The following is a 27,114-nucleotide window of genomic DNA, read 5'->3' as shown; positions in this document are numbered from 1 at the left end:
TTAGAATAAATAACTTAATACGAAACCTCCACAAAACAACATGCATAATAGATAATTACCTTCTTTTACAAAGTGCGAAATTCCGTTTACCGACCGATTCGGTCGGATTTCGGAATGTTGTTATTTTGAAAAGCTCCTCATTCCGTCCATAATTATTTGTCCAAAAAAACCTATAAAAACACGCTATCTTTGCATGTATATTTTAAAATTAATAATTTAAAACACCAATAAAACGTTCAAAGTAAATTAACCACAAACTTATCAGAGTATTTAGCGTAAAAATCCAAATGTTTATTTTCACCGTTTTATGTTTTTTTCGCATTCAATTCAATACAAACTACACCCTTTTACACTTTCTTGGATTGACGAAATGTCGGTTAAAATTTGAAACCCAATTTTGGACAGATGACGTACGATAAGTGATTGGATCGAAAGTCTTCAGTTTCACGAGTGTCGCGCGTATTTTAAACGTTTTATCAAATAAAAATCAAAATGGTCGGATAGAGGAGGCTAGTCGGAAACCGGTGCCGTTACGTTAATAAGAGATCGCTTTCATGCTTGCTAAAGAGTTGTATCTACCGCGGAAGTCACCAAGAATTTCAATGTCACTTACACATTTTGAGATCAAACACGAGCCCACCGTACAAAACACAATAAGGGGCTCTTCAGAACAAAAACCCTATAGTTGTTTAACTATATCCGAATCAAGACCCTTGTGGGGAATGCAGGACGGTACACAATTTGCCATATTGTTTACCTAGCAAGAAATTGTTGCTCTTAACGTGGTTGTAAAGTGCGTGTTTATTGTGCTGCTTTACAAGATTAATGCAGAAAATGAAACCGTAAAAGCAAATATAACGAAGAATTAAAACTACGGCGATGTTTTACAGCAACATCCAAGTTAATCTTCAAGATATTTTAACTTATTAATTCTTATGTTATTGATACTTCATCTGGCCAACTTCCGGAACGAATTCTTTCATTTCCTCATCACATATGTCAATTTGAATGATCCATCCATCCATGCATCTATCCATTTATCCATCGACATCAACAAGCCATCACAAGTGCATACCGCTCGATCTCGCTTAATTAACCTCAGTGTTAACCGCAATCCACATCGACAACTATATGGCATACAATCAGAGCCAGTGGTTAACTAGTACATAGTACATACTATATTCTTATATTAGCATAATGTCTACTAATAAAATAGCTTTGTAATAATAACTCGCAGTTCCATGTTTAGTTGACGAACGAATTTGGCACGTGCAGACTCCTGTGAAATTATTTTAATTAACTAACGTAAATCTGCAAAAAAATCCACGCAAGTCGTACTTAGTAGTTTAGTACCTTTTCAGAATTTTGGCCCCTAAAGATGCTGACTGAATAGTATCACTAAGCGTAAAATTACCTCCATGTATTTCGCATGGAGCCACTTCCATGTAGCAACGCCGTCAACGGATGAATAACGACATTTTAATTCAATTAACATTACACCAATAAATATCGCACCACGCCAAACTGATATAGCATAGTCTCCTACAGAGATATGTGTCGTTTATAGACACTAGATCATCCGCATTCGCGCTGAAAGTTCACATCTGCGATCGAATTTCTAAATATGCAACTGACGAAACCGAAGTCAGACACGTCTAACATTTCAATCTGAACCCCAGTTGATATCTCAATTATAAAACGTGCTGATTTTTAAATTTCCTTTTCAGAAAATCTATTAGAGAGAAACGTTGATATTTCTCGATCGAAGCAGTCAGTTAAGCGATCCTAATTACTTGAATATCGGACATGTAATTTGGTAATTGCAAAATTATATCAATTCATCACTATATCATATCTGTTCTTCCATACCTTTAGACCTCCTAATATATTTCGACTCAGATCTCGCATGCCTTAAAAAAGCTTCTCCTGTTTATTTTATAACGGGCCCATTTCTAGGCCCAAGTACAATTCACAATACATATTATACACGAGGTCCTTTCATGCTGGGCCCATCCTTTTGTGAGGTGAGTCGTCTACCAGATGGCAATTCAGAAATATTTGAATGCGCGGCCATTATGTCACTTTTCAATGGAATTACATGTGGAAAATAGGTTTTTTTCGTGAAAGGCATATAATCTAATAGCTGTAGGCGGATAACGATCTGAAATAATTATTTATGAATGCGCAATTCCTAGAAAATTGTGTATAAGGAATTATAATGTTACGATGAAGTTTAGGATATTTTCAGACCATTTTTGGTGTACATACTAGTAATGAGATACATGTTATTTAATTATTAACTATATCTAATAAGAAAATACGACCTGATAGAGAATGATTTTTGATCCAATACTAATATGTAATTTGCGTCTAAAAAAAATTTACCCGACAAACGAGAATAATTGTTCAAATTGAATATCCAGGTATATATTAAAATGAAAAAGAGCAAACAAACGCAGATAAGGCCAGCACATCCCACGCAGGAAGCCCGCGTGCCTCGAGAGGTATCGATTCAGCTATTTTTAACCGGCGCCAGCGCTAAGGATCCCTAATTTGTCTGCGCTGCAATCCTGCCCTTATATTATCAGATTTAAATTTATTCAGCAATGAATCTATTTTCATCTACAACCAGATCCAGCGAGGCTCGTTGTTGTATTCGTGTGTGTTTGTGTATTTTTTATTTCAGATAAGTCAGCAAGCGTATGTTAACGTTTCTGAACGCTTAGATTTATATGGTGGTCAGTGTACCAGTACATACCATGTTTAATTCATTTTTTATTTGTAACCATAAGTATGGACAGGAATAAAAATAAAGTATAAATAACTATAATAGAATTGTGCTAATAAATATATATTTTATTAGCACATAATTCTTAAACATTTTTGTTGAAATTTACTAGTACAGCAATCAGAGAAGACTCATTTAACTATACAGATTCTAACATCCACACAGTACACAATCATACAGAAATACAGTGAAAATCAATATGTTTTCAACAAGCCCATTTGATTTGGAGAATTGGCTCAATTACAATAGTACCTATCCTTTCTAACTCATTATGTATTATGTCCAATAATACCATAGTTATTACTATATCCATATCATTAGTTCCGATGTTTACTCAATTTATTACATAATTCTACACTCCATGCTCCCTTATTGGCACCCTGACACTAATCTATGAGGATACTTGGAGCGTGACGGAGTTGTTATGTAAATTCTCGATATCATTGCATTGGATCTATTCATTCCAATTAAATACCGGTTTCAATTATTCATAATTAAGTCGCATTAATCGTTTAAAGTTTTATAATGTAAGCGTATTACTGAAGTAAGTGCAAATAATAACACGTAGGATGGACGTGCGGTGGGTGGGAAGCAATTATGAAGATTTTATCATAAACATTTACTTAATTATAAATATTTCTTTTTAAACTGAAACAGCATAGATTTGGCGGAAATATAATTATGAATAGGCTATATAATATGTATCTGTGCTATATAATATGTATTGGTAGAAATTCAATATATCCACTGAACGCTGTATTTGATATCAATAAGTAAATTACGTAGATTCCCTATTACTGTGTCATACTAACCACCTAATGACTAACCCAAAAATCCTTCAGAAAAATGTGCAACTGATAAGGAATAAGAAGATGAACTACAAAATATCAAGAACACAACATGTCATGCAAAGTTTATTCTTAAAGAATGCAGCCGTAAGCACGATGTTTTTATTGAGAATGCCATAAAACAAAACCGCGGATGGGGCCGTTGAATTAATGATTACGCACATTTAGCTAAGCGGGTGCCCGCTCGCAGCCCGCCCGTTTATCAATTCATAAGGCCGACACACACCGCTGAGAGTCCTCTTAAATATTACAACCAACATCCTGTAAACAGCGCGTTCATCGTTTGTTACACTGTATTGGACAATTATTGGTTTAGCGGTGTTTTATTAGCGATAAGATTATGGTTGTGGAAATTCTTGGGAGACACACCCGACGGTTTAAATTTAAAACGTTTAAGATTAATTAATTTAACATTCAAGTAATTATATTGTATTTCACCAGATAATAGGTACTGTCTTTAATAGAGCCATAAGTCATTTGACCAGTATATGTGGGTCATTATTGATACATTCGAAACTATCAAGGTACTTTAAGACTAAACGCACCCATAACATTAAAGATCACGTTTTAGCGATTTTTACGGCAAGTACATAGTAAAATATCCTCGATTAACATCCTAAGTCCTAACATTTACGACACAAATTATTATCTGAGTTATTTAGCAAACACCATTATCAGGTCATCTTGATAATGATAATAATCTTTCACAAAACAACATCGTTGAGTACGGTCCAGACCCATTACCATTAGGACATAATAGATTAAAATCCAATATTTAGTAGATTTTAGTCAGTTTTTAGGAAGGTCTAAAAAGATTGAATGAATTTTTACTAATTTCAATTCAGCTTTTATTAATTTTGATCTAGATTTCAGGTTCTGATTGTTACGGTAAGAATCTTTTTGATAATCCGAATAACTAATGTAGCCTAAAAGTATTGAAGTAAACACGACAACTTAATATTTAACCGGCGATAATCTTTCGTTAAAACATCTTAATAGGATCACGGAATTAGGCGACCGATTTGCCATAAAGCGCAGACGGAGCTGAGCAAATAAACAGTAAATTCTAACTTATCTCATAAATACAGCCGAGTGAGGTTTCAAAAGATCCATTCAAAGGAATAAAATATAACAATGAGACTGAGACTGATTCAAAAACGGACGTTGCGATGAAAAATTAGGTCTTTGTAATGTTTTAATATAAAAAGAATAAAGGCTGTTGTGATAGATGTATGAATGGGGTGTTTAGATTTCTATTGCTCTAGACTTCTAGAGTCTAGTAGAACAGTTGTTATTAGGACCAGAGGATATTAAATCTTGTGTTATAATGCTTGTGTCAGTGGTCGAAGTTTCACATTCCCACTCTAACGACACTCACCTGTGTTCCATTGCACGTATCGCGACAAATCTGCTTTGTAATAGGAAACAATTAACTACGGAGGAAACTTTGAATATGTACGAGAGGACATATTCCTGAGAGAACTTATTATTTATTTGATAATATAAACGTACTTAATTATTATTAAAGGAACATATTCCGCTTGGATGGAAAATAAATCGCACTTATATTTAAGATTGAAATAGAAAATTTGTCTGTTATAAAGAACTGAATTGCTGTTAAAGACATTATAATTAAAGGTATTTCACGTATAACTAAGGCGATACACTCAAGCTTAATTCGTAAAAGTATTTACTTTAATCTAGTTCTTTGTTTACATAGGACAATTGTTTAATTATACGGACATTGGTTACAACTACTGACACCCACACACGTTGTGTTGTCAGTTGTCACGCAAATAAACGATACCGTGTCTTCAATAGACCAAAACATAATAACTTTTTAATTGAATAAACGACGAGACACAATGGATGTATATTTGATAGGTTCAATTTTAAGGATCGAAAGTGGGATCGAAATGTGTTGATAACTGCGGCCGTCGAATTATTTTTCCATGAGAATTTTGTCGATAAAAACGCTTTTAATAACACCAGTCCGTTACTTTTTTTAAATTGAAATTACGTTTTCAAACAAGCGCATGTGATACCTACTGACATTTAAACACTTGGTTCTAAAATAAGGTCTGTGCTCCTGGACAATATCTAAATAACTAAATAGCAAAATTATCAGCTCTGTTACATTTACCGTTTGTACATACTTTCCTCTTATCTGTTCTTTATGCGTCTCTATTTCTTTTGTCTGTGCCATAAGCAATAAAATAAATAAATTGATCCATATTCTATTACACTGATCGTTTTAAAACGGACAAATAAGTGATCACCCTTCCTAAATATGAAGACATTTTATTTGGTGGTGAATATTACATAAATCCAGTGTTAATTCTTTGACTGCGCTGATAAAGGAAGTCGACCAGTAACCATTTACGAATTACAAATTGATTCACATTCTTGCACAAATGTGTTTGCAATTACATATCATATAGCAATTATATAAATATGAATGTATGTTTCGCACTAATTATCATTCAAAATGTTCACATTGCAGAAATATTACATACTAGCTTTCTGCCCGCGGCTTCGCCTGCGTTTTCAAAGAAAAACCCGTTCCCGTAGGATTTCCGGGATAAAACCTATCCTATGTCCTTTCTCGGGTATCAAAATATCTCTTTACCAAATTTCATGCAAATTGGTTCAGTAGTTGAGGCGTGATTGAGTAACAGACAGACAGACAGAGTTACTTTCGCATTTATAATATTAGTATGGATAAGATTTATTTGCTATAGGTATTTAAAACTATAAACCATGGTCCCTGGCCTTGTATACTAGCATTGTCAAGTTCTAAACATTTTAGTCTTTTATAAAATTGTCTCGAGCATGAAATAAGAAATGAAACAACGTAAAAAGATTTTTAATAAGAAGTGGTTAAGGTTCAAAATGTATTGAACTTATTGTTAAAAATTTTTTTTCACAGACACACAAACTTAGGAAAGGGACTTTATGACCGCGTCGACTTGAGTTTCATAGACGGACAAAATTACGACAAAAAGCGTAGGTAACTCTAAAACTAAAAAATCTCAGAAGTTTTTAAATCCTTCAATTTCTTTATTATATCCATTGACACTCATAATTAACACGAATCTAATGGCATCCCTAAAGCTATTTTCGTTACAAGCCGCATCAAAGGATCAAGGAGTGTTTCAACTCGAAACATAACCCACCTTCTGGCCCAGTTGGGTAAAAAATATCAAGTTAATTAGGTCGCGTTTCTAATAATGTTGGTGACATGCATATAGTTAGCTATATATAACTTACTAGCTTTCCACCCGCAGCTTCGCCCGCGCAGTCAAAGAAAAACCCGCACATTTCCAGTTCCCGTGGGATTTCCGGGATAAAACCTATCCTATTTCCCGGGGTAAAATTAATATGCCTATATCCTTTCTCGTGTATCAAAATATCTCTATACCAAATTTCATGCCAATTGGTTCAGTAGTTAAGGCGTGATTGAGTAACAGACAGACAGACAGACAGAGTTACTTTCGCATTTATAATATTAGTATGGATTATGCTGTATAATGCGATTCGTATTAGAAAACTATTGATCTCCATTCGATCTAAATGCAGGACACTTAATGGCATACATAGCTTTCCACTTCGGAATGATATACCAACTGCACATGCCATCAGAAAATAATTACATTTACCATCTACCTTTGGGTTCAGAAAAAGGATAAAACCGTATTAGGTAATAAGAACCTACTTTTTATGAAAATTATCAAAAGTTGGTATCTAACTTTGTTTGATCGTCATTTTAAAACAAACAAACATAATATTTTCTTGCAATTACCAATGTTATTGTCAATTTCGTCCTTATTCTTTTTACAATCGTTAAACAAGAAAACCATTAGACTCGTTTTTACTTCTCATAACTTTAAAAACTTTAACAACCACGTGAACTAACGTGGACTAACCACTATTTTATAATTATGTACAAGACGTAGTTAGCAATAATTTTAATTAATCCCCATGCATGTACGCATATCAAAGCCGTTATAGCATCCTTTGCGTTGTCACACTGATTATATTCTTTACATAAACGGCTGCCGGGTTTCTGGCACACTCTAAATTAGGAGAGGAAATTACAAACGGGCCCCGCTCTCTGGCATCCGCGCGGATAGCGGCCAAAGCGCTATTGTTGCACGGTATGTGCGATCCTTAAACGTGCTACTTGCTAGTTTACGCTTTTATCACGTGGAACATTATATGGCCACACATGTACAGGTACCTGCACATCTTGTGTTGGTGAATTTGGCATATTTATTAGGATGTATATATGCAAAGCAACGGTATAGAACTTGAACAAATCTAAGAACAGTAGCAGAGGCAGGGGAGAGCAGGGTATCAATCATGAAATCATTAACTTCAGTTTATCGATGACAGATATAAACAAACATACATCGAGATAGCGACTATGATATTCCAGAATGATTTGAATAGACGATTTGATAAAATTTCCTGGGTTCATCCTGATGTTTTCTGGGGCAAAGCCTAGTCCTTTTTTGTATTAAAAAATATGCGTGGGAAATAATAACAATAATATGTACATTTTAATTGCAACTACAGGAAACTTCTCATTGATGGTTTGATCATGGATAGGTTCACTATTCCACCTAGACCATATTTATTTGAATAATTTTTGTGTTTGCAGCTGAAGTCTGTTTAAGACTGAATATACAGACAGATTTGAATATTTCTCAGCACAAGAAGTGGTCAGAGAGATATAAGTAGAACATGGAGTCGCCATCTGTTACTGCCAAAACAATCATCTTCAACTAACATCGCAATTTCGATAGCCCTCTCGTCGTCGTTAAAATTGCCCACACTGCCCACACATGACCACATTACAGGAAGCTTTCGAGTCAATCTATTTCCAATAAACCTTCATTATGGCCAACAATGGCCAATACCCGTCACCATGCGGGATGGGCGCGTCGCCACTCAACCGTGGCTTCTGATGACACCGATATTTGCGACGAAATAGCTTTCTGTGTGGGTTACATAGAGTTCTTCATCTGTAACGAGCGCAATTTCAATAATCCTTCTAATATTCACAAAACTGCCAACACTCAGCCACATTTCAGGAAGTTTTCGAGTGGATCTATTTCCAATAGACCTTCATTATGGGCAACAATGCCCAATATCCGTCACCATGCGGGATGGGAGCGCCGCCACTCAACCGTGGTTTCTCACAACACTCAGCGAATGACACCGATACTGGCGAAATAGCTTTCTGAGTGGGTTACACACCGATTTTTGTTTGAACTGTCGTTGTGAAATAAAAAAGAAAAATTTAGTATGAATATTAGGTATGGTTTTTGATGTGAGTTTCTTGCCGATTCTTCTTTCGAATCGTTGGTAGTTTAAAAAACATGACTATTTTATAATATTTACTTGTAAAAGTTTACATGAATAATAATTTTTAGTTTGATATTTCGTCTATAAAATGCTAACTTTTATGCTGTAGTTATCTTAGTTTTATTCTGTTCTTGATACGAAGGTACAAAAAAAATTATAACATTAATTGGTTGAAATCTCGATTTTTAAATACGGCGATAAGATCAAATACGACAAAATGCTAACTTATAAACATTCCACGAAGAAAACAGCAAGCAAGCTAATTGGCCTTGGTCATAAATCATCAAGAAAAACTACACAGTCATCTTCAAGGTAATTAGTCTTTGGAAAATATTTTTCATTATAACTTCGTAACTCCAAGATTTGACGTGTATCAACCCGTTAACAATGCAATCCCTTAATTTGAATATTAAAATAATGATAAAATTTCAACCATTTTTAGTAATTCCAAGAGAGCATCAAGAAAAGTAACTAAAATATTATTATAATATATATAATATGTATATATGTAGTGGATAATGCAAATGCTCTACAATCTACATAATATATTCTAGTCAGCATATTTAATATTTTTCAATGAACATGCGCATGCCAAAATTTTAATTCATGCAATAGGTATGTACATGTAGTTAGGCTTTTGATTTTGTGATATCAATACAACAATTTATTACTATAGAGATATTAAAAACAATTATTGAAATAACTTATTGAATAAACATATCCAAAATTAACACACAATGATTTACATGTTGAAATTAATCCACAAAAAATGGACCATAACATATGCCGAGAAACCTCATTAAATCCAAACCAAATTAACCATTACTTAAGATGAATGGGGAACAAAATAATAACTTATTAATGAATGATTCAATGGTGAGAAATAATATCAATCATGCAGTAGATCACTGACCTCTCCAATGTAAACAAAACCACTGACACACTGACTGTAAATCAGAGCAATATAGACATTTAGCATGTTATCATCCCTATTTATTTACGCCTGCAAGCTATTCACAGTTTATGACTAGACAAACTTCTAACGGAGTTAATATGAAAAAAATTGTAAAATTTTAATTATATTTAAAATCTATGATGTAGGGTTGTGCATTCCTTGAAACTCAAAATGACTGATCGAACATCTCACTAAATAAGACTGAGAAAATTTGTAACAATCTAAATATATATTTAACAGGCTGCAAACATTGTATTTAATTTTCCTTATTCCTTATCCATGCCATGATAATGTGTTACAGTACAAATAATAATTATGAGTAACTAAAATTGTTACGAGAGCATATATTTTTATGATTCAAAATGAAACATTAATTCATTGTTTTGTGGTATGTGTAAAATATTATGTAATTAGCTGTTAGTGATTTTTAGTCACACAGTATTATGCTATAACACAGCCTTTGTTATAGCATAATACCAGTTTCCAATTTATAGCATGTTTAATTTTGTTCAATTGATGACATTTGTTTAATAGATAAAGAACAGTTGTCTTAAGAGGGCTTATTCAATTTAACGCAAGTCAAAATCTCCGCGATCTATTACGATAGATCGCGGCTTGCGCTATCCTTTTACTATGAACAGCATAAGTCCACAGGAGAGCGCCGAGCAACATGTCCTCTCTCTGGAAAGGCTCGCTGCCGACTGATTTTAATCGGGTCGCGCGCAGTGTTTTATAGTACTTTAAAAAAAATTGTAGAAAAATAATAGAGGTACCTTAGTTGATTTTTTAAATTTTATCTTATAAGTAAGACGTTCTTTTATTGCAATATGTAAAAATTATATTAAACTAAGTCAAATATCTTGGTGAAAATAATCATTTTGTCGACTATAATTTCTAAAAAAATTCACATTGTTCGGATTTTAATTTCGTAAGTTAGGAGTCCAAAATAAAAAAATCTTTTAACTAACTATTTTAATAAGGATTTTTGCAGTTAGTTAAAAAAAATTGTGTGTTAGATCTGTCAGCGATTTCAGATATTTTTAGCTTCGAAATTGACACTAAAAGCGAAATCAAGTAATCATCGGCTCAGTTATCTTGATGGTATTCACAAATACTGTATTAATTGAAAAAAACTCTTAACTAACTATATAGACAATAAAATTTCCTAAAATTATTAGTAATTCATATGTTTGTAAGATAAGTGGTTGATGGACAATCTGGTTTGAAAAATCACATATTTGAGCCAAACAGCGCACGGACCGCGTACACGGCCTTAAGATGAACTGAATTAAAAATATTTTTTAAAAATCTGCATTTCAATCAACTTTCCAAACAACACAATCAGTGTGTAACGTTACAACAACCCTTTTTCATATCACTACACAAAGGTACCTTACCTAGGTAGGTAGGGTATATAGGTATTAGGTATATACCCTACCTACTTATAAAGATACTTCAAAACTTATTAATTATTACTGAATTTCAAATACAATTTAACATTGAAGTCGTTCCGCTGCTTACACACCGCATCCTTAACCCAATGTACAACATCTTGGTTATTATCTTTGTAATGTTTTGTGCAATTACACATAATGTCGTAATGATAAGTTGCTAAAGGTTATTTAAAATTGTTTTGAATTTAGGAAATTATTATTAATAATAGTTATACAGTATATTGAATGTTGACAGCTAAAACATATTTTAAAGTAATATTTTTCAGCTATGAAAATACATGTATTTCAATTTCTTAAACTATGTATTGTAGTATAGTATAAATCTATGTATTACATCACAGACTAATTAAGAAATTGTATATTTATCTCATTATATAACTCTAGTACACACACCACCTAAATCTATTCATTTTTTAATTTAAAACTCTATAAATTTATGTTTACTACTCTTGAAATTTGTTGCTAGACAAAAAAAGTTGTAGAGAAATTCAACTAAGGACGAAAAAAGTCAATGTATACTGATAAGAGCAACAGACTTTAACTTTTAGACATAATCAGTTCATTTACATTGATAGTGTTATCTCATTCTGCAAAAATATTGCCCAATGGGATTAGTCCACTTGCATCGAAGGTCGTGAAAACATTGATATGCAAAACGAATGCGGCGAAATAAGACGTTTCTTAAAATAGTATGCACTTAAGAACGAGAAAAGTCACTGACCTGAGGTAAGTTGGCTGCAATTTGTCTCTGCAGCGAGTCCCGCTCCTTTTCCACTTCCTTCAGCCGCAGCTCCGTGTCCCCGAGCCGCTCCTGCGTCTCACGCAAGCTTTCCACCAGTTTATCTCGCTCATCCAACATCGAAACCATAAGTTGTTCGAAATTCGCGTCCTCGCCGGAGAACTGCGAACTCCGTTGACTAATACTGTCTTCAGATATCGTGGGCATCACGTCGCACATCATATTCCACATTTTAATTTAACATCAAACACGAATAACTATCGTACACGATACACTTAATAACACAATAATTTCGATCACCGTTTTACATATGTTTCGGCACAAATGTTACCTAAACCTAGCACAAAGAATACGCGAACGTTGCTTCACATTGTCGATATATTCGTATAGACTTTCAGTCAATATTTCGGGAGACATTATAGTTCGATTATTCTAAAAAGACACACCTAAAACGTAAACTTACTATTACATACTATCGCGGTTCAAGCGGCATGTCTGCCATCTTGAATTGGAACGTCAGTCAAATCAAAGAATTTAGTAAAAAAAATGTTAGGCGGATATGTACACTATACATTGCGCGCTAATGTGAAATAACAAAATTATTGTTTTTAGTGGTGGTTTTTAACCGACTTCAAAAAAAAGGAGGAGGTTATCAATTCGGCCGGTATATATTTTTTTTTTTTTATGTATGTACACCGATTACTCCGAGGTTTCTGAACCGATTTACGTGATTCTTTTTTTGTTCGATGCGGGATGGTGTCGAATTGGTCCCATAAAAATTTTATTCGGATAGGCCCAGTAGTTTTTATTTTATGAGCATTTTTGTCTGTAGGTATTTGTAAATTTTGCAAGTGCAAGTTTGAAGTCGGTTGTTTTTAACGCAGTTATCACTTGTTAAAATCATGTTGTAAGTTAAATTTGAATTTTTTAATTAAATTTTATTATTTATACATAACTTGATATTGTCTAAACTAATTCCTAAGAAAAGTATTGGATCTAATATTTAAACCACTAATAACAGTTCCACCAATGCTAATGTTGGACGATGGCTTTTATGGGAAACTTGAATCTTCCGTATTTAAAGAACACAATAAATGAAAAATGCATTCATAATAATTAAATTTACTTTCTGCTTAGAGTACATACTATAACAATAGCACAATAGTATAAAGCGCGTGTATTGCACAAATTGCTTAGTGCGCATCGTAGGCAGATGAGCTATAGATACTATATCGATGTGTGTGTGACAAACAGGGATGGGTAGATATCAATAGGCATGACGACAGTATCAATAAATGACCGTATTAGTGTTTTTAAGGGAAAATGTATAATAAATAAATTCAATATAGTGACTTAAAAATCTTAAAAACACTAAGATTAATGAGATTATAAATAAAATAAAACATTGAAATTCTGCAGTTGGCCATTTTGACTAAAACACGCGTGACGTCACGCTTAAGTAAACAACTCACGTCAGATATATTTTGTTGTTATGAATATGTTGAGAATACGCATTTTTATTTATTTTCTATTGTTTCACGTATGCTTTATCGACTCAGAACAGAAATATAATTGCGAATTCACGAATACGTGGTTTCTGGGTTCTCCGCGCCAACTTTATACAATCATTTCTTATTATTTTCTCGCTTAAAATAATTACTAACACATTTTTGAGTATTATTTTAATGTGGATTCACACTGCAATACCACCACTTATAAACTTTGAAATTCGTTTCTATAACACATATCAAATAAATATTTCTTTAATTTTCTTCGCAATGCATACAAATAATTACGTATTTACTAAAGAGTGACGTCACGCTTACGCCATGACACCTCCGAGCTGTTTTGGCACAGTTGATAAATATTTTTTGAAAAATGGCTTTTATCTTCGTAAAATTTAAGTATATTACTGAAATATAGGGTTTTTCTTGTATAGTAAACGTATACACACATTATGGAAGAGGATTTCAAAATCTTTCGTCATGCCTATTGCGTGTTGAGCTATCGACAAGATATGTAAATAAATATTATGTTTGTAAATTTTATGTTCATTAAAAAAAATATATAAATATGTCATTTTAAATTTGTTTGCCAAATAAATAAAGTGTGTTTATTCCATTTAAATATTATGTCTTGTATTAATTAAAAGTAGTTTAAAAAGAAAATGTTTAATAATTGGAATATCTGAAAAACGTGTGGACTTCTTAAATATTAATGTTAATAAAATAAAAGATTGGGTTTAGTACTATTTTGTTAATAATAAATCAAATAATAATTTATAGTATTTAAAAAATGTTAAATAAAAATAAAAAATAATTAATAATGAAATAATTAATAATTTTTTTATTCAATTTTATCAATTCTATACCTACCAAAATCTTCAAAAATCAATTTAGCGGTTAAAATATAATATCCTAACATTACATACTTTACATTTATAAATAATATGTACCTACATTCGCATTCATAATATTAGAAAGTGTATGATATAAAACACACCACAAAATTATTTTTAATACATTTTTGAAAGAGTTTAATTTTAAAGTTAATATGTTAAAATATAGTTCTTCTTGTAAACTATCGAGTACAGCGTTGGTCAAGTCACATCACTACGATCACGTGGCGGCAGTGAGGTGCGCGAAGGGTGCGCGAGCGAGCCTGCGCGTGTCTGCCTCCCGCTTCCCCTTCACCCCCGCGATGCTAGATTTATTTTCATAAAAATAAATACAACAATCGATTAACCGATGAAATGTGATACTGGATTTCAATTTTGTATTTTTTCTAGTATCGTTCTTGCAAGATCGAATTGCACATTTCACGATGTTTATTCGTAAATATGAAAAAAATCTCTAGAGAAACGCACTTCGATAGCACTCAACCACGACTACGAGCGCTCGCGGCGGGAACGTCCGCGTCGTGTTGTTCCCACCTGTGCCTACTTTTCCCACTTCATTGTTCGCACTCTATTAGATATATACTCTAGACTTTTTGCTATTGAATAAATACAAGAAGCTTATATCCTCTAATACACTGGAGATTGCACTATGACCATTAACTTGAAACAAGAAACTATGACATTCAATGACGTCAGTCATGTTATTTGTCTCTTTCTGTCGAGTGACCACGCTGGTTTGTAAATTCAGGATTTTTCAAAATAGAAAAAACTAAAAATCATGGTCTATAAATAATAACGACATATATTTTTAACAGTATTTATATTATAATATTATGGTCATACTTTATAGGTAGGTACATACAATTTTAATTGGTATAGAATGATAGTTATAAATAACTTTTGGCTACAAAGCTTGGATATGAACCGATATATAGCATTAACATCCTTTGTAAATAGAGGAAAGTTGTGTTTTGCATCAGATGCTGTTTACCAAATTGTTAGCTACTCAGATCTTCTTTTTAAACGCGTTGCTTCGACGGGTCAATTTCAAGCCAGAATCATCAAAGAAAAACTGTTTATAGCAGCCTTGCACAAATTTCAGCTAACTTTACAAAGTTTATTTTTAAAAAGGTATTTTTTCTGGGTCGTAATCCTCAGTAACCTTGATGGGCACATATATTTCTTTTTATTTTACTTTTTGGAAAGCTGAAATACGTAAAACAAAAAAATATGAGGTAAGTTAAAAAAGTATAAATTTCAATGTAAAAACGAACAATCTTATAACTACATGTGAGTGCAATACCGATGTCATGTGTTGTTTCATTACTAGTAACAATCTTTAAAATGGTGTTCTATATTTTCATCATAATATTGTTATTACAATATATTCTCTTCGCTATCCATAAAAACTCGTCATCATGGTTACCTTACTTGTTAAATCTGTTTATTGAAAACTTGTTGAAAAATGATAAAGTATTAGGGAAATAACAAATTTAACATGACTGCTTACTAAAATGATGCTAAATTAGACAATTTTTGCCATTGAAATGATTCTAAACAGGTAAATGCAGGAGTATTGAGGAATATTGTAAATAACGTAAATATACACTTGCCTGTGAAATTCTATGCCAGAATTTGGTGTCCAAACACTTCTGCAATTTTGCACAATACAATGCATTCTTTATATTCGGAAAATATTCATTAAATAAGCAACAATATTAACTTAAATATTCGAAGCGACGCAATTTTTTTGACACACATGCCATATTGACAAAGTGAGAGTTGCTACAATTTTATTATGGTGACTACCCATAATCAGGGAGTATCGCTTTTTAATAATTGGTTCAGATACTTAGTTTATTTAGCATAAATAATAATTGTCTCATCCAACAATGCTTCTGAATGACGTTGTTGGCAATTTATCAACAAACTCATGTACAAAAACTAACCTTTTGCACAGAATATTACAGCATACATAGTAGCCTTGGGAAAACTTCGTATTAACAGTGGCAATACCAAGTTAGGTGTGAAAGTGATAAAAAACATGAACTGGGCAATATTTTCTTGTTACACGTCAATGTTCATACCGAAATCTCCAGTGTATTAGATATAAGCTTCTTGAATAAATATAAAAATTGATAATATCGTCTAGTTGCATAAAACTTACATATTTAATCTGTATTTCATATTTTGTTTATTACTAATTGCTCTGTGTTGTTTACTAATGTCACTGTCAAAGTTAGCACATGTCATGTCACATGAAATTTTAAAAATATTTTGGTTTGTGTTCACTTTTCAAAGTTATAAAAAATAAATACCTCCAAATTAGTTTATCATGGTACATTCAGATGTGTGATTACTGATTAATTTAAAGAGTATCAGCGACAATAATACCGTTGAATGCCACTTCCACAGAATCGCATCGTTTGTAATAATTACGAAAAAAAGGGTACAATCAGATGCCGAAGAAAAAAGGTCAAAAAAAGGCAAAAAGTTCGTGTATTTTTGTGTAAACAATTTATGTCTGAATATTTACCGTCCAGACTTGGTGGTTATATGTACAACTTTTACAGTAAAACTTTTCTTTTAGATTATGATTGTAATTTTTTGGTATAAATTACTACAAGACTAGCATATTATATACTTATTAATTTTTTCAACCACTAAAACACTATAATAAGTAATGACCGTAAAAGTTACTTTTATTTTCAGATTCCACAATATATGCACACATAAGAGAACATGACCACAATCTTGAAAATGAGGTTATTGATGATGAAGCATGTGAAATCAAAAAGTCGAACAAGAAAAAACGCAATCACACCTCAGAAGGTGATAACATTGATAATCGCCTAGGTGTAGTATATCCAGAAATCATTTGGTATCTCATCTCTGCATTTGTTCATCCTGAAGACGTAGGTACCTTTGCAGCAATCAATAAATCAACATATGCTATAACAAAACGTGAATCGTTTTGGTACTCATTGTACAAACGGTATTGTGCCAATCACATGAAATTGCCTAAAAAGTTACGTATTGAGGAGAACTATAGAGCATATGGGCTTCGTCAGAGGGTTATTAGGGCATTGTATCATACACATGATGTGTTTTTAGATAGAACGGCCAAAGAATCGGCATATGATAGCCGGCCGCATGCCCTGGTGGGGCGGAGGTGTGTAAACTCATGGTTTACGAAAGGCCAGTTGAACTGGTCTGTGTTCTTCAAGCTTAAGAAGCAAGGGGAGATTATTGTTAAGGATGGTACAGGAAGAGTGGACGCCAATCCTGAGGAGGGTACTAAAGTGTTACAGGTAGGTATTGAGTCTGTGGATGTGTTGGTTTGAATTGTAATCTGCGATTATTTATATTTTACAATCAAGAATCAAATATTTATAGCCCATATATAATTACAATTGATAATATAGTAGAGCTTTTTCAGTGCATAGTATATTGAAAACAAGCGTGATATTTTTTTTAAATTTATCATAAAAAAGAGCATCAGCAGTTTAAAGACACACAGAAATTTGAAATATAATAATTAATATCTTATGTGAAGTTCATATTTTTAGGTGATTGGCTCATTAAAACCTGACTTGAATACTTTTTGATTAATATTTACGTATTTTTATATTATTTTGCAGGTATTTTGCAAGACATTATACAACATGCCACCTCTAATGGGCCTCACACTGTCAACTGTTAGTCTCACACTCTCCCAGGGGTTTTCCTCCCAGAAACTGCATCTAGGTTTCAACAAAGGTAATAATGTATCAAGAAATTTATTTCCAGAATGTTCCATAGTACTTGATTCAGTTGTTAGTATGAATGTTTTTGATTGGTGGCACTCAAAATACCCTCATTTTGAAGTAAAACCACCGATAGTTGAGAGGGAGGAAGATTCTACACCCGTTTTGGATGTTGATTTCTTTGATATGTGTGATGATGACATTAATTTGTGACTGTGATAATATATTTTGTAAAATAAAGTTGTGTGTTTTATTTCATAAATACTTAGGTTAATTTTATTAAATTAATAATGAAATATGATTAAGTATGTACTTTATTGTTTTATTGAGAATTACAATGTTATTTTAAAATTACATGAAAAAGGTACAGATTCTTTTTATTTAACCGTCAGTTGCTATTTTCATTTACATATTTGCATAAATTCTATAAACTTATACGCCTATTGTTTTTTCAATAAAATATCCATACACACGTATTGCTATTAAATTTGCTCAGGATTTATATTTACGTCCCATATTCTCTACATAATATCATATTTTGTGTGAAATTGGTTAGGATCAACATACTGAGAATTCTATAAGATCTGCTGATGAATTATAAACTATAAAGCATTAAAAAATGCGTCATATTAAAAATTTTAGCTCTGAATTTGAATTGTGAACTCTTAAGTTCAGCGAACTGTTTACGTAATGCTCTCCTTCCTATTCCATTAAGCTTCCTATATTTTAAAAGTTCCCCAAAGATAATTGCGATGACGTCATAAGAAAGTACGCGTCTATTGAACGAAGACATTAAATGCCGATCACGGGTTTCCCGCATGCCTTCCTACTAGTTCCTACCACCTACCCCAAGGGAACGTCGTCACGGCGCATGCGCGGCAGCCGGCCCTGCGCTCTATGTGACGTTTCGTGAGAAAAACAATCACTCCTGGTGGAGCCTTCGTCATTCTCTTATAAAAATATTAAATGTTCGTAAAATCATGTAACGGTGAGTACTTTTTTTCATATTTCACACCCGCTTCATTGATATAAACTCACGATTTTAGGTAGGTAGAGAAAATATGTTTTTTTCTTGGTTGTAAAGTTTTGTCCTTTTTTATTTTTGAGGATTGTAGGTATAAGGCTACTTAGGTTTAGGTTTAGGTCAATAGTGTGTCCTTGCTCTTGAATCTATTTTTAGATGCTCCGTGATGGAAACATCAATTATTCGAAGATATTGCGCGTGCCTGATGCGGCGACCTTTAATCTTAATTGATCATTAACATTTGAATTCCTTGACGACAGGCTTAACTTCTTCGTTTAGATTAATGTTGAGATTGTAATTGCGCTCTTATATTTGTTAATGAGGGTTGTCTTGCCTTTTGTTGTATTCGATATAAACATAGAAATTAGAAATACCTAGATGGAAAAAATACCTACCTAATGTGCTACACTATCCGATATAGGTATTCTTGTTGCATTATTCACTAAAGAACATATTAATATCTTCATAATATTGTCGTGTGCATTTGGTTACAAACGACCACTTTCGTCAAATATACAATCGAATTTAATCATAAAATATTAATGAAGTCTATCGTGAATTCTTATTCCCATTAAGTACAAACCTAATATTATATTCTTGTAGGTATTTTATGTTTTACTATTTTTATTTAATTTAATAACTCAGCTAAAGTTGTGCCTCTACGGTGCTCTATATTTTTACGACCATCGCGTGATACCTCAGCCAGGCTGTAGGTATGCTTTCATAACAATTACTGAATAGTAAATATGCAAAAGACTGGCTTGAGTTTCAATAAATTCTAGAAACACAGTTTGTTCCATTTACTTAAAGAAATATAGATCACGTAGAGATCACTTACCTAATTCATTATCCCACAAATGCCGTAATTCAACGTTATATAGTAGTTATATCTATATAGTATAACGTACAATTAAGTATTCTGTGGTTATATCTATTATATATCTAACGAAAGTTTCATTCCTTTATGATAACCATAGGTGACAATGCCTTATAATCCGGTCAAATTAAGCTTGAAAATAGTTGAAAATGTATTGAAATAAGGATAATTCCGACAAAGCCAAATTTTGGTGAGGAGCTGGAGTGTACTATCTATACATATACCTACGTATATAATAAATCAGCTGTAGCAATAGTGTTACTGGATCGATACCAAACCCAAATATGTGATTAAAAAAATTTTTGTCTGTCTGTCTGTATGTTCAGGCATCACATGAAAACTAACGGTTCGATTTCGATGAAACTTGGTATAATTATACCTTATCATCCTGGGCATAAAATAGGATACTTTTTATCCCGAAAAAATACGCAGAAAAAAAATAAATCTTAATTTTTCTTAATTTTTCCGCGCGGACGGAGTCGCGGGCGGAAGCTAGTAACAAATAAAAATTGAAAAGTCCCCACTTATCCCATGTGTGCTTCAAAAGTTATTTGGGGTCAAAGGTCAAAATTTCAGAATTTTTCAATTTTTTCAGTTTTTTGAGTTTGTTTACCAAATTATATACTAAAACCTTCCTCTTGAATCACTCTATCTGTTAAAGAAAACCGCATCAAAATCCGTTGCGTAGTTTTAAAGATTTAAGCATACAAAGGGACATTGGGACAGAGAAAGCGACTTTGTTATCCCTTAATTTGGCACCGATAAAAATATTCAAAATATATGAATTTGACAATTTTGTGGTTTTAGGAGTATGTCATAAAGTTCTCGAAAAATGAAAAAAAAAATCTACCATAGCCCACTGCTGGGAAAACCTGTGTCCGTCACAGTGGACACTGCCAAATTACGGAAAATAAAAACCACAGCTATTTTTATGTTTTTTTACTAAAGAAAAATACAGAAATGAAAATTTTAGAACTATTTGATACCGAAGTACAATTTATTTTGTATGAAGTTAAAAAAAAAACCAATTCAAGTTTATTTTGTATGAAAATTTAAAAAAAAGTCTCTAAATTCTTCTTCTGTTAGTTGAATTGACTTGCCGGTTTTTTTAACTGAATATAAGTTTGTCTGCTCTACGATACTAGTAAAATATCTAGAGACAAAAAGGTGAAGGAAACTCAAAGGTGAATCATCTTCTGGCATGTCTATGTAATCATCCTCCTCACCTTCTTCTATTGTCGCTTGGTGACGGAATTGAGTTACTCTCCAATAATTGTAAGTCAGCTGATTTTTTTTGTTTTTTTGGTCTTTTGGCTTTGAGTGTAGGTGGTTTCCTAGATCTTATTTTTCGGGGTGCTAATCAAGAAGCTATTGGTGTTATAGGCGTTGCAAGCAATCAAGGAATAGCAGATAGGGACTGAACATTTTCAAAAATGGACTCGCCAATTTCACGCACGAAAGAATCTGGTCATCAGCAGGTCTATCAGAATCTTCGGAGTGTAATTCTTCATCGACGGACGTATCTATTGTTACGTTAGCAAGGGAAGATGGTGCAGATGGTGCAGGAGAAAACAGGGGGGTGGAAGAATTAGTACGTGCTTCATGCAATTGAGTTTCCGAATCTGATATTTCGCTAGCATGGGAAGGTGTATGTTCATTCGGCACTAAATCAATAATTATACTTGCGCGATTAGGCTGTTGGCAATGAAAAAAAATCCAAACTCACACACACACATTTTGACGGTGTCCGCCGCAGCGGACATAGTAATAAAGTGGTACTTTTCTATACAATTAGCAATGTCCGCTGTGACGGACAAAACATTTCGGTTACAAATAAATACCATAAAAATGTAATAAAGTGTGTATGTTTTTGTAAATAATGATTGATATGTTTATGATCTAATAAATAAATATAAAATTCAATTCGTTTTTCGACAAAAAATAAGAAAAATAATTATAAATACCTTGAGGAAAACAGGTGGCCGCCTTTTCGCAGACATTTTGCGTCCCAACTGACATATGCAATGTTGTCACAATCATTGCTTAATTTTTTACTATTTGTTTATGGTATAAATAAACATTTAATCGATTAAAAATCGATGAACATGAAATAAAAACTTGACAGGATTTATTTTAAATAAGTGTCCATCACACCGGACTATACCAAATTAAGGGTTATATATACTAAGTAGTGATATGTCTCTTCAAATCGCATTATCTCAGGAATGGTAACTCTTGGGAAAAAAAATCATAGAGACCATTTTTGTAGAGAATTATAAGATCTAGAAATTTGATTTGAGGCCTTTTTTATAAAATTTACAGTTTTCGAGAAAAACTAAAAAAATCTGAAATTTTGACCTTTGACCCCAAATAACTTTTGAAGCACACATGGGATAAGTGGGGACTTTTCAATTTTTATCTGTTATGGTACACTCCAGCTCCTCACCAAAATTTGGCTTTGTCGGAATTATCCTTATTGGTTTTAGTCTGAATTAAAATGCGCTCGTCCTAAAAAGGGGTTAATGACGTCTCTAGAAATATTTTCCTACTCGTAATTTTCCTATTTTAAAAGAAACCTCACTTTACGGTGTGAGATTTTTAAATAGGTAAACTCAGCGATTTAAGATAGCGGAACTTAGGACTTTAACACCACTTCTGTAAATATATAGAAACATTTTATCAAATCTTATTAATATTGCAATTTATAAATAAAAAAAAAACCTTTTAACTAAAACAATACAAAATTCCCGCCTCTAACATTTACCAACAGATTATCGATATTTATCAGATAAGATAGGACACACTTTAATAAATATTGAGTAAACAACGAGTGGTCGCATCCAATACTCTTTGTAATAGATATTTTGGTGTTTCAATTATTATTTTTAACGTTTACATTACGCGTTAGAAGAACTTCTTGAAATGGATACAAGACAACGACGGTATCAAGGATAGCAGACGGTATATATTCTCGTGTTACTAAACAAATAGTTTACATTGCTATTCGATGCTTTGCAATTAAAATCTCGGTGGGACAAAATAATTATTTTCTCGGATGAAACTTTCAAAATATCAAAGGGACTACCTCGAATTTGAAATAACAATAAGGTCCGTAAAATCTGTTCATTGGAATATTATTTTAGCAATACAAACATTACGTGGAAAAGTTTTAATGTAATTTTATATCTACTTACCTTATTCAGTATGTGTGTAAAAAGTAAACACATTTTCTCTGAAAACACGGGATCAGACTATTGTCAAAGGTCGAAAACAGCTTTTGGAAAATACGAGACTTATGAAAAGCTTTATTTTTCAAAGGACGGGTATTATAAAAGGGATTGGAACCCAATTAGATAAAAGTTCTTTGAAATAGAGTAAATTTAAGCTCACCTTTGCTTTAGGTAATATTTTTAATCAAAGCTTTTTTATATTATCTATTAGGCACTTACAGTAATCTGATATTTTTTGGATACACTTTACAGAAGTTTTTTAATAGAAATACTTAATGAAGGGCTGATCGTTTTTAACCGACTTCAAAAAAAAGGAGGAGGTTATCAATTCGGCCGGTATGTTTTTTTTTTTATGTGTTTCGGTGTACATCACCGATTACTCCGAGGTTTCTGAACCGATTTACGTGATTCTTTTTTTGTTCGATGCGGGATGGTGTCGAATTGGTCCCATAATTTTTCATTCAACATTTTATTCGGATAGGCCCAGTAGTTTTTATTTTATGAGCATTTTTGTCTGTAGGTATTTGTAAATTTTGCAAGTGCAAGTTTGAAGTCGGTTGTTTTTAACGCAGTTATTATTTGTAAACCGTTCAACTTCGTTCAATCTAAATGAAAACTTTTACGCATCGTGTTTTTATTTAGTTTTGACTCCTTGGACAATTTGGACCTCAACTGATATCTAATCGACATTCTTGTGTTAAGAAGTTTAAGAAAGGTACCTAATGGTAGTTTCACTAGGGATATCTTACCTATTTCATACTGATTTTTATTATTTTATATAATCATACTATGCATTTTTTGTTTGGAACATTTCAATTTGCTTAAAATAATATATATATTATGTTTCTATATTATATTAATATAAATAGGTTTCTTCTGACCTGATAAAATGCCATTTTGTTTTTATTATTATTTTATTTGGTTAAATTATTATTAAAGGGTCAACGCATCAAGCCGATCCCCGGTTTAAGGGTAACAACGCACAATTTATTTATTTATTATTATTATTTTTACTATAAATTAATTGCGTATTCACATGTAGGTATGTATGTAGTTATGAGTAACGTAGATAAGCATAGGGAAATTAAAAATCTTTGGCGTATCTAATTAATGAAAATTACTTCAAAATTAAATATATTTTTGCTCTATCATACTACGATTCCAATCAACTTTAATTCTTCAGGATTTGACTTCTAAAGACAAAGAAAAAAAGCATCATGTTCGAAGGAGCAGTGGCGGGTATCCTGAACCGCCTGCTCGGGAAATATGTCCAGGATCTGGACACAGAGAATCTCAATGTGGGCATCTTCTCCGGGAACGTTAACTTGACTGAGTTGAAGTTGAAACCTGAAGCTCTGGTATGTGGAATAAATATACATTTGTTTAACTAATAATTCCTGTTTTAATTTAACGATATTGATCAATCAACAATCAATGACAAAATAGCAAGGTGGGATAAAATATTTCATACGATTAAATTATTATTAAGTATATATATCGCGATATCGAACTTGGCACTGAATTGCGCCCCTGTTTCACCCACGTGGCTCCGCTCCTGTTGGTCTTAGCGTACCTATTGATAAATTATAGCCTATGCCCTTCCCCGTTAAATAGGCTATTTTACACAGAAATAAATTTTCAAATCGGACCTGAGATTAGTTCCTGAGATTAGCGCGTCAAACAAACTCTTCAGCTTTATAATATTAGGATACGTATACGTCATGATTATGAAAAAAAAAGTTGAAAAATACTGGCGAGTTAGAATAGCGGCCCGCCAATCGCGAACTGCCGAACGAAAAAAAAAATCTTCGAATAGTGCACCTTTTTTACATTAACGATTTTATTTATTTTTGCTCATATTTAGGATAATCATAAACCTTTAATAAGTAGGAAATCGTAGTATTTTAAATGTAAAATAATCGTCACAAATATCTGTAAGTAAATTGCGACTCTACAATTTTTTTAAACAAAATCTCTCTTGTTGAAATTTTTTTTTGTGTTGTGTTAATTTTTTTTAATTAATTAGTATAAGTAGAAACAGGTAAGTAAACTTACCCTCAAAATCTTTTCAGTATGAACTAGACTTACCAATCGATGTGAAAATCGGTACAATCGGCCGCGTCAACCTACAAATACCCTGGTCTGGTCTATACACACAACCAGTAGTAGTTAATATTGAAGATGTCCTCATCTTGGTTGGTCCAGCAATATCCAACAGCTATTTCGACCCAGAAAGAGAGAAACGTCTCACCAGAGCGGCAAAGAGAAAAATACTACAGGACTTGGAAGCAGAAAGCGAAGTTCTGAAGGGACCTCAGAATTTCTTTGAGAATCTGTTCACGGCAATCGTGAATAATCTACAGATTTATATACGGAACGTTCATGTGAGATATGAGGACTCTATCAGTTCTAAGGATGGACCACTCGCGTGTGGACTCTGTCTGCAGAGCTTGTCGATTGAGACTACTAATAGGTAAGTGTTACTACTGTGTAAATAGCTATATTTGGTTAATGAATTACATATTATAATTACAACGCTATTGATGTGATTATTATAACATAGGTAAAGCTTTTCTTATAATTCTTCTTAGTTAAGTGAGTAACATCAATGAACAACATTTCTAATTTTTAGCAATATTGCCTTGAAACTTATCGATTAAAGTATCAAAATGAAAATTTTGATTTCTTTTACAAATTAATTTTCAAATCGGATATTTGATGTTAAAATAAAAGGCTTCACTTTTTTCTATTTTAACACTTGTTTAAAATTACGACCGTTTTCGAAACATCATCCCCAGCATCCAAATCGTCTAAAATGCAATTCCATCAAAACGTAACAATACAAACTCTATCTTCTAATAATTCCTTTAAATAACTCCTCTTTACAGCAAATGGAAGCCTTCCGTGACGCCAGCGAACGCATCCACGGTATACCAAATGATGCGGATCGAATCCCTATCCCTGTACTGGAACCCTACAGCCACAGCATTGGATGATGTGGAAATAGCCAATATAACCCCCATGCAGTATTACAATTGGAAGCATTATATGCTGACTGGGCTGGATAAGTTCTCGATGCATCATGAGGATTTCGAGTTTCGTGAGTATGGCAATGTTTGGGGAAAAAATGGTTTGGAAAAAATTAAATACTTTATTTGAAATTGAAGACGCCTGTTGCACAATGACGATTATTGCTAACAAACTGCATACAAAAAACCAACATGAATAGTTACTGTGTTTAATCATATATGTTCAATAGTTGTCACTATTTATTATTTAAGCATAATATAAAGCGTAGAATTTGAATGCTATAAAACTAAAATTTAATTGCAATTTGTAATTCCCAAATTATTACAGTACACGTAGAGTAAAATTACTAATTAACTGCAATACAGTACATTAATAACTAATTGTAACACATTACAGTACTTAAACCATTTACATGGAAAGTAAATTACAAATGAACTGCTATATAATACTTTAATAACACATTTAAACACGTTACAGTACTCAAACCAGTGACATGTAAAGTCAAAGTACTCATAAACCGCTCTGGCGAGGCGCGAGTGCCGCGACTCTTACTGGACGCAGTACTGCAAGACAGCGCACTGCAATTGTCCAGACGACAGTACCTATCTATTGACAATTTGCTCGCTTCCTTTAGGAGGATTCAGCTTAACAGGTT

At 32.8% G+C, this 27,114-nt stretch overlaps 3 protein-coding genes across 7 annotated transcripts in view; 2 read left to right on the top strand and 1 right to left on the bottom strand.

Annotated features, from left to right (window-relative positions):
* LOC123696662 (liprin-alpha-2) overlaps window positions 1-12,662 on the bottom strand; it is a 116,551-nt gene extending 103,889 nt beyond the window's left edge. For all 5 annotated transcript variants that reach the window (XM_045642999.1, XM_045643004.1, XM_045643002.1 and 2 more), the window contains exon 1: window positions 12,137-12,662. In XM_045642999.1, coding sequence (XP_045498955.1) covers window positions 12,137-12,385 — 249 coding nt within the window. In that variant the 5' untranslated portion in view covers window positions 12,386-12,662. The remainder of the gene's footprint in view (window positions 1-12,136) is intronic.
* A 4,151-nt stretch (window positions 12,663-16,813) lies between these two features.
* On the top strand, window positions 16,814-18,538 carry LOC123696711 (putative transmembrane protein 183BP). The gene is made up of 3 exons (XM_045643066.1): window positions 16,814-17,045; window positions 17,265-17,863; window positions 18,194-18,538. The coding sequence occupies exons 1-3, from the start codon at window positions 17,012-17,014 to the stop codon at window positions 18,509-18,511; spliced, it is 951 nt and encodes a 316-aa protein (XP_045499022.1). The 5' UTR covers window positions 16,814-17,011; the 3' UTR covers window positions 18,512-18,538.
* Window positions 18,539-19,225: 687 nt separating this feature from the next.
* Window positions 19,226-27,114, top strand: part of LOC123696747 (vacuolar protein sorting-associated protein 13A-like) — a 43,254-nt gene continuing 35,365 nt past the window's right edge. Inside the window, exons 1-5 of the mRNA XM_045643112.1 lie at window positions 19,226-19,286; window positions 24,613-24,787; window positions 25,502-25,902; window positions 26,318-26,529; window positions 26,937-27,111. Of these exons, the coding sequence (XP_045499068.1) occupies window positions 24,647-24,787; window positions 25,502-25,902; window positions 26,318-26,529; window positions 26,937-27,111 (929 nt within the window). The 5' untranslated portion in view covers window positions 19,226-19,286; window positions 24,613-24,646. The remainder of the gene's footprint in view (window positions 19,287-24,612; window positions 24,788-25,501; window positions 25,903-26,317; window positions 26,530-26,936; window positions 27,112-27,114) is intronic.

The sequence above is a fragment of the Colias croceus genome, chromosome 13, assembly GCF_905220415.1.
Source record: "Colias croceus chromosome 13, ilColCroc2.1".
NCBI classification, from domain to species: Eukaryota; Metazoa; Arthropoda; class Insecta; order Lepidoptera; family Pieridae; genus Colias; species Colias croceus.
The sequence above is the reverse complement of the archived record's forward strand: the minus strand, read 5'-3'. Positions and strand labels throughout refer to the sequence as shown.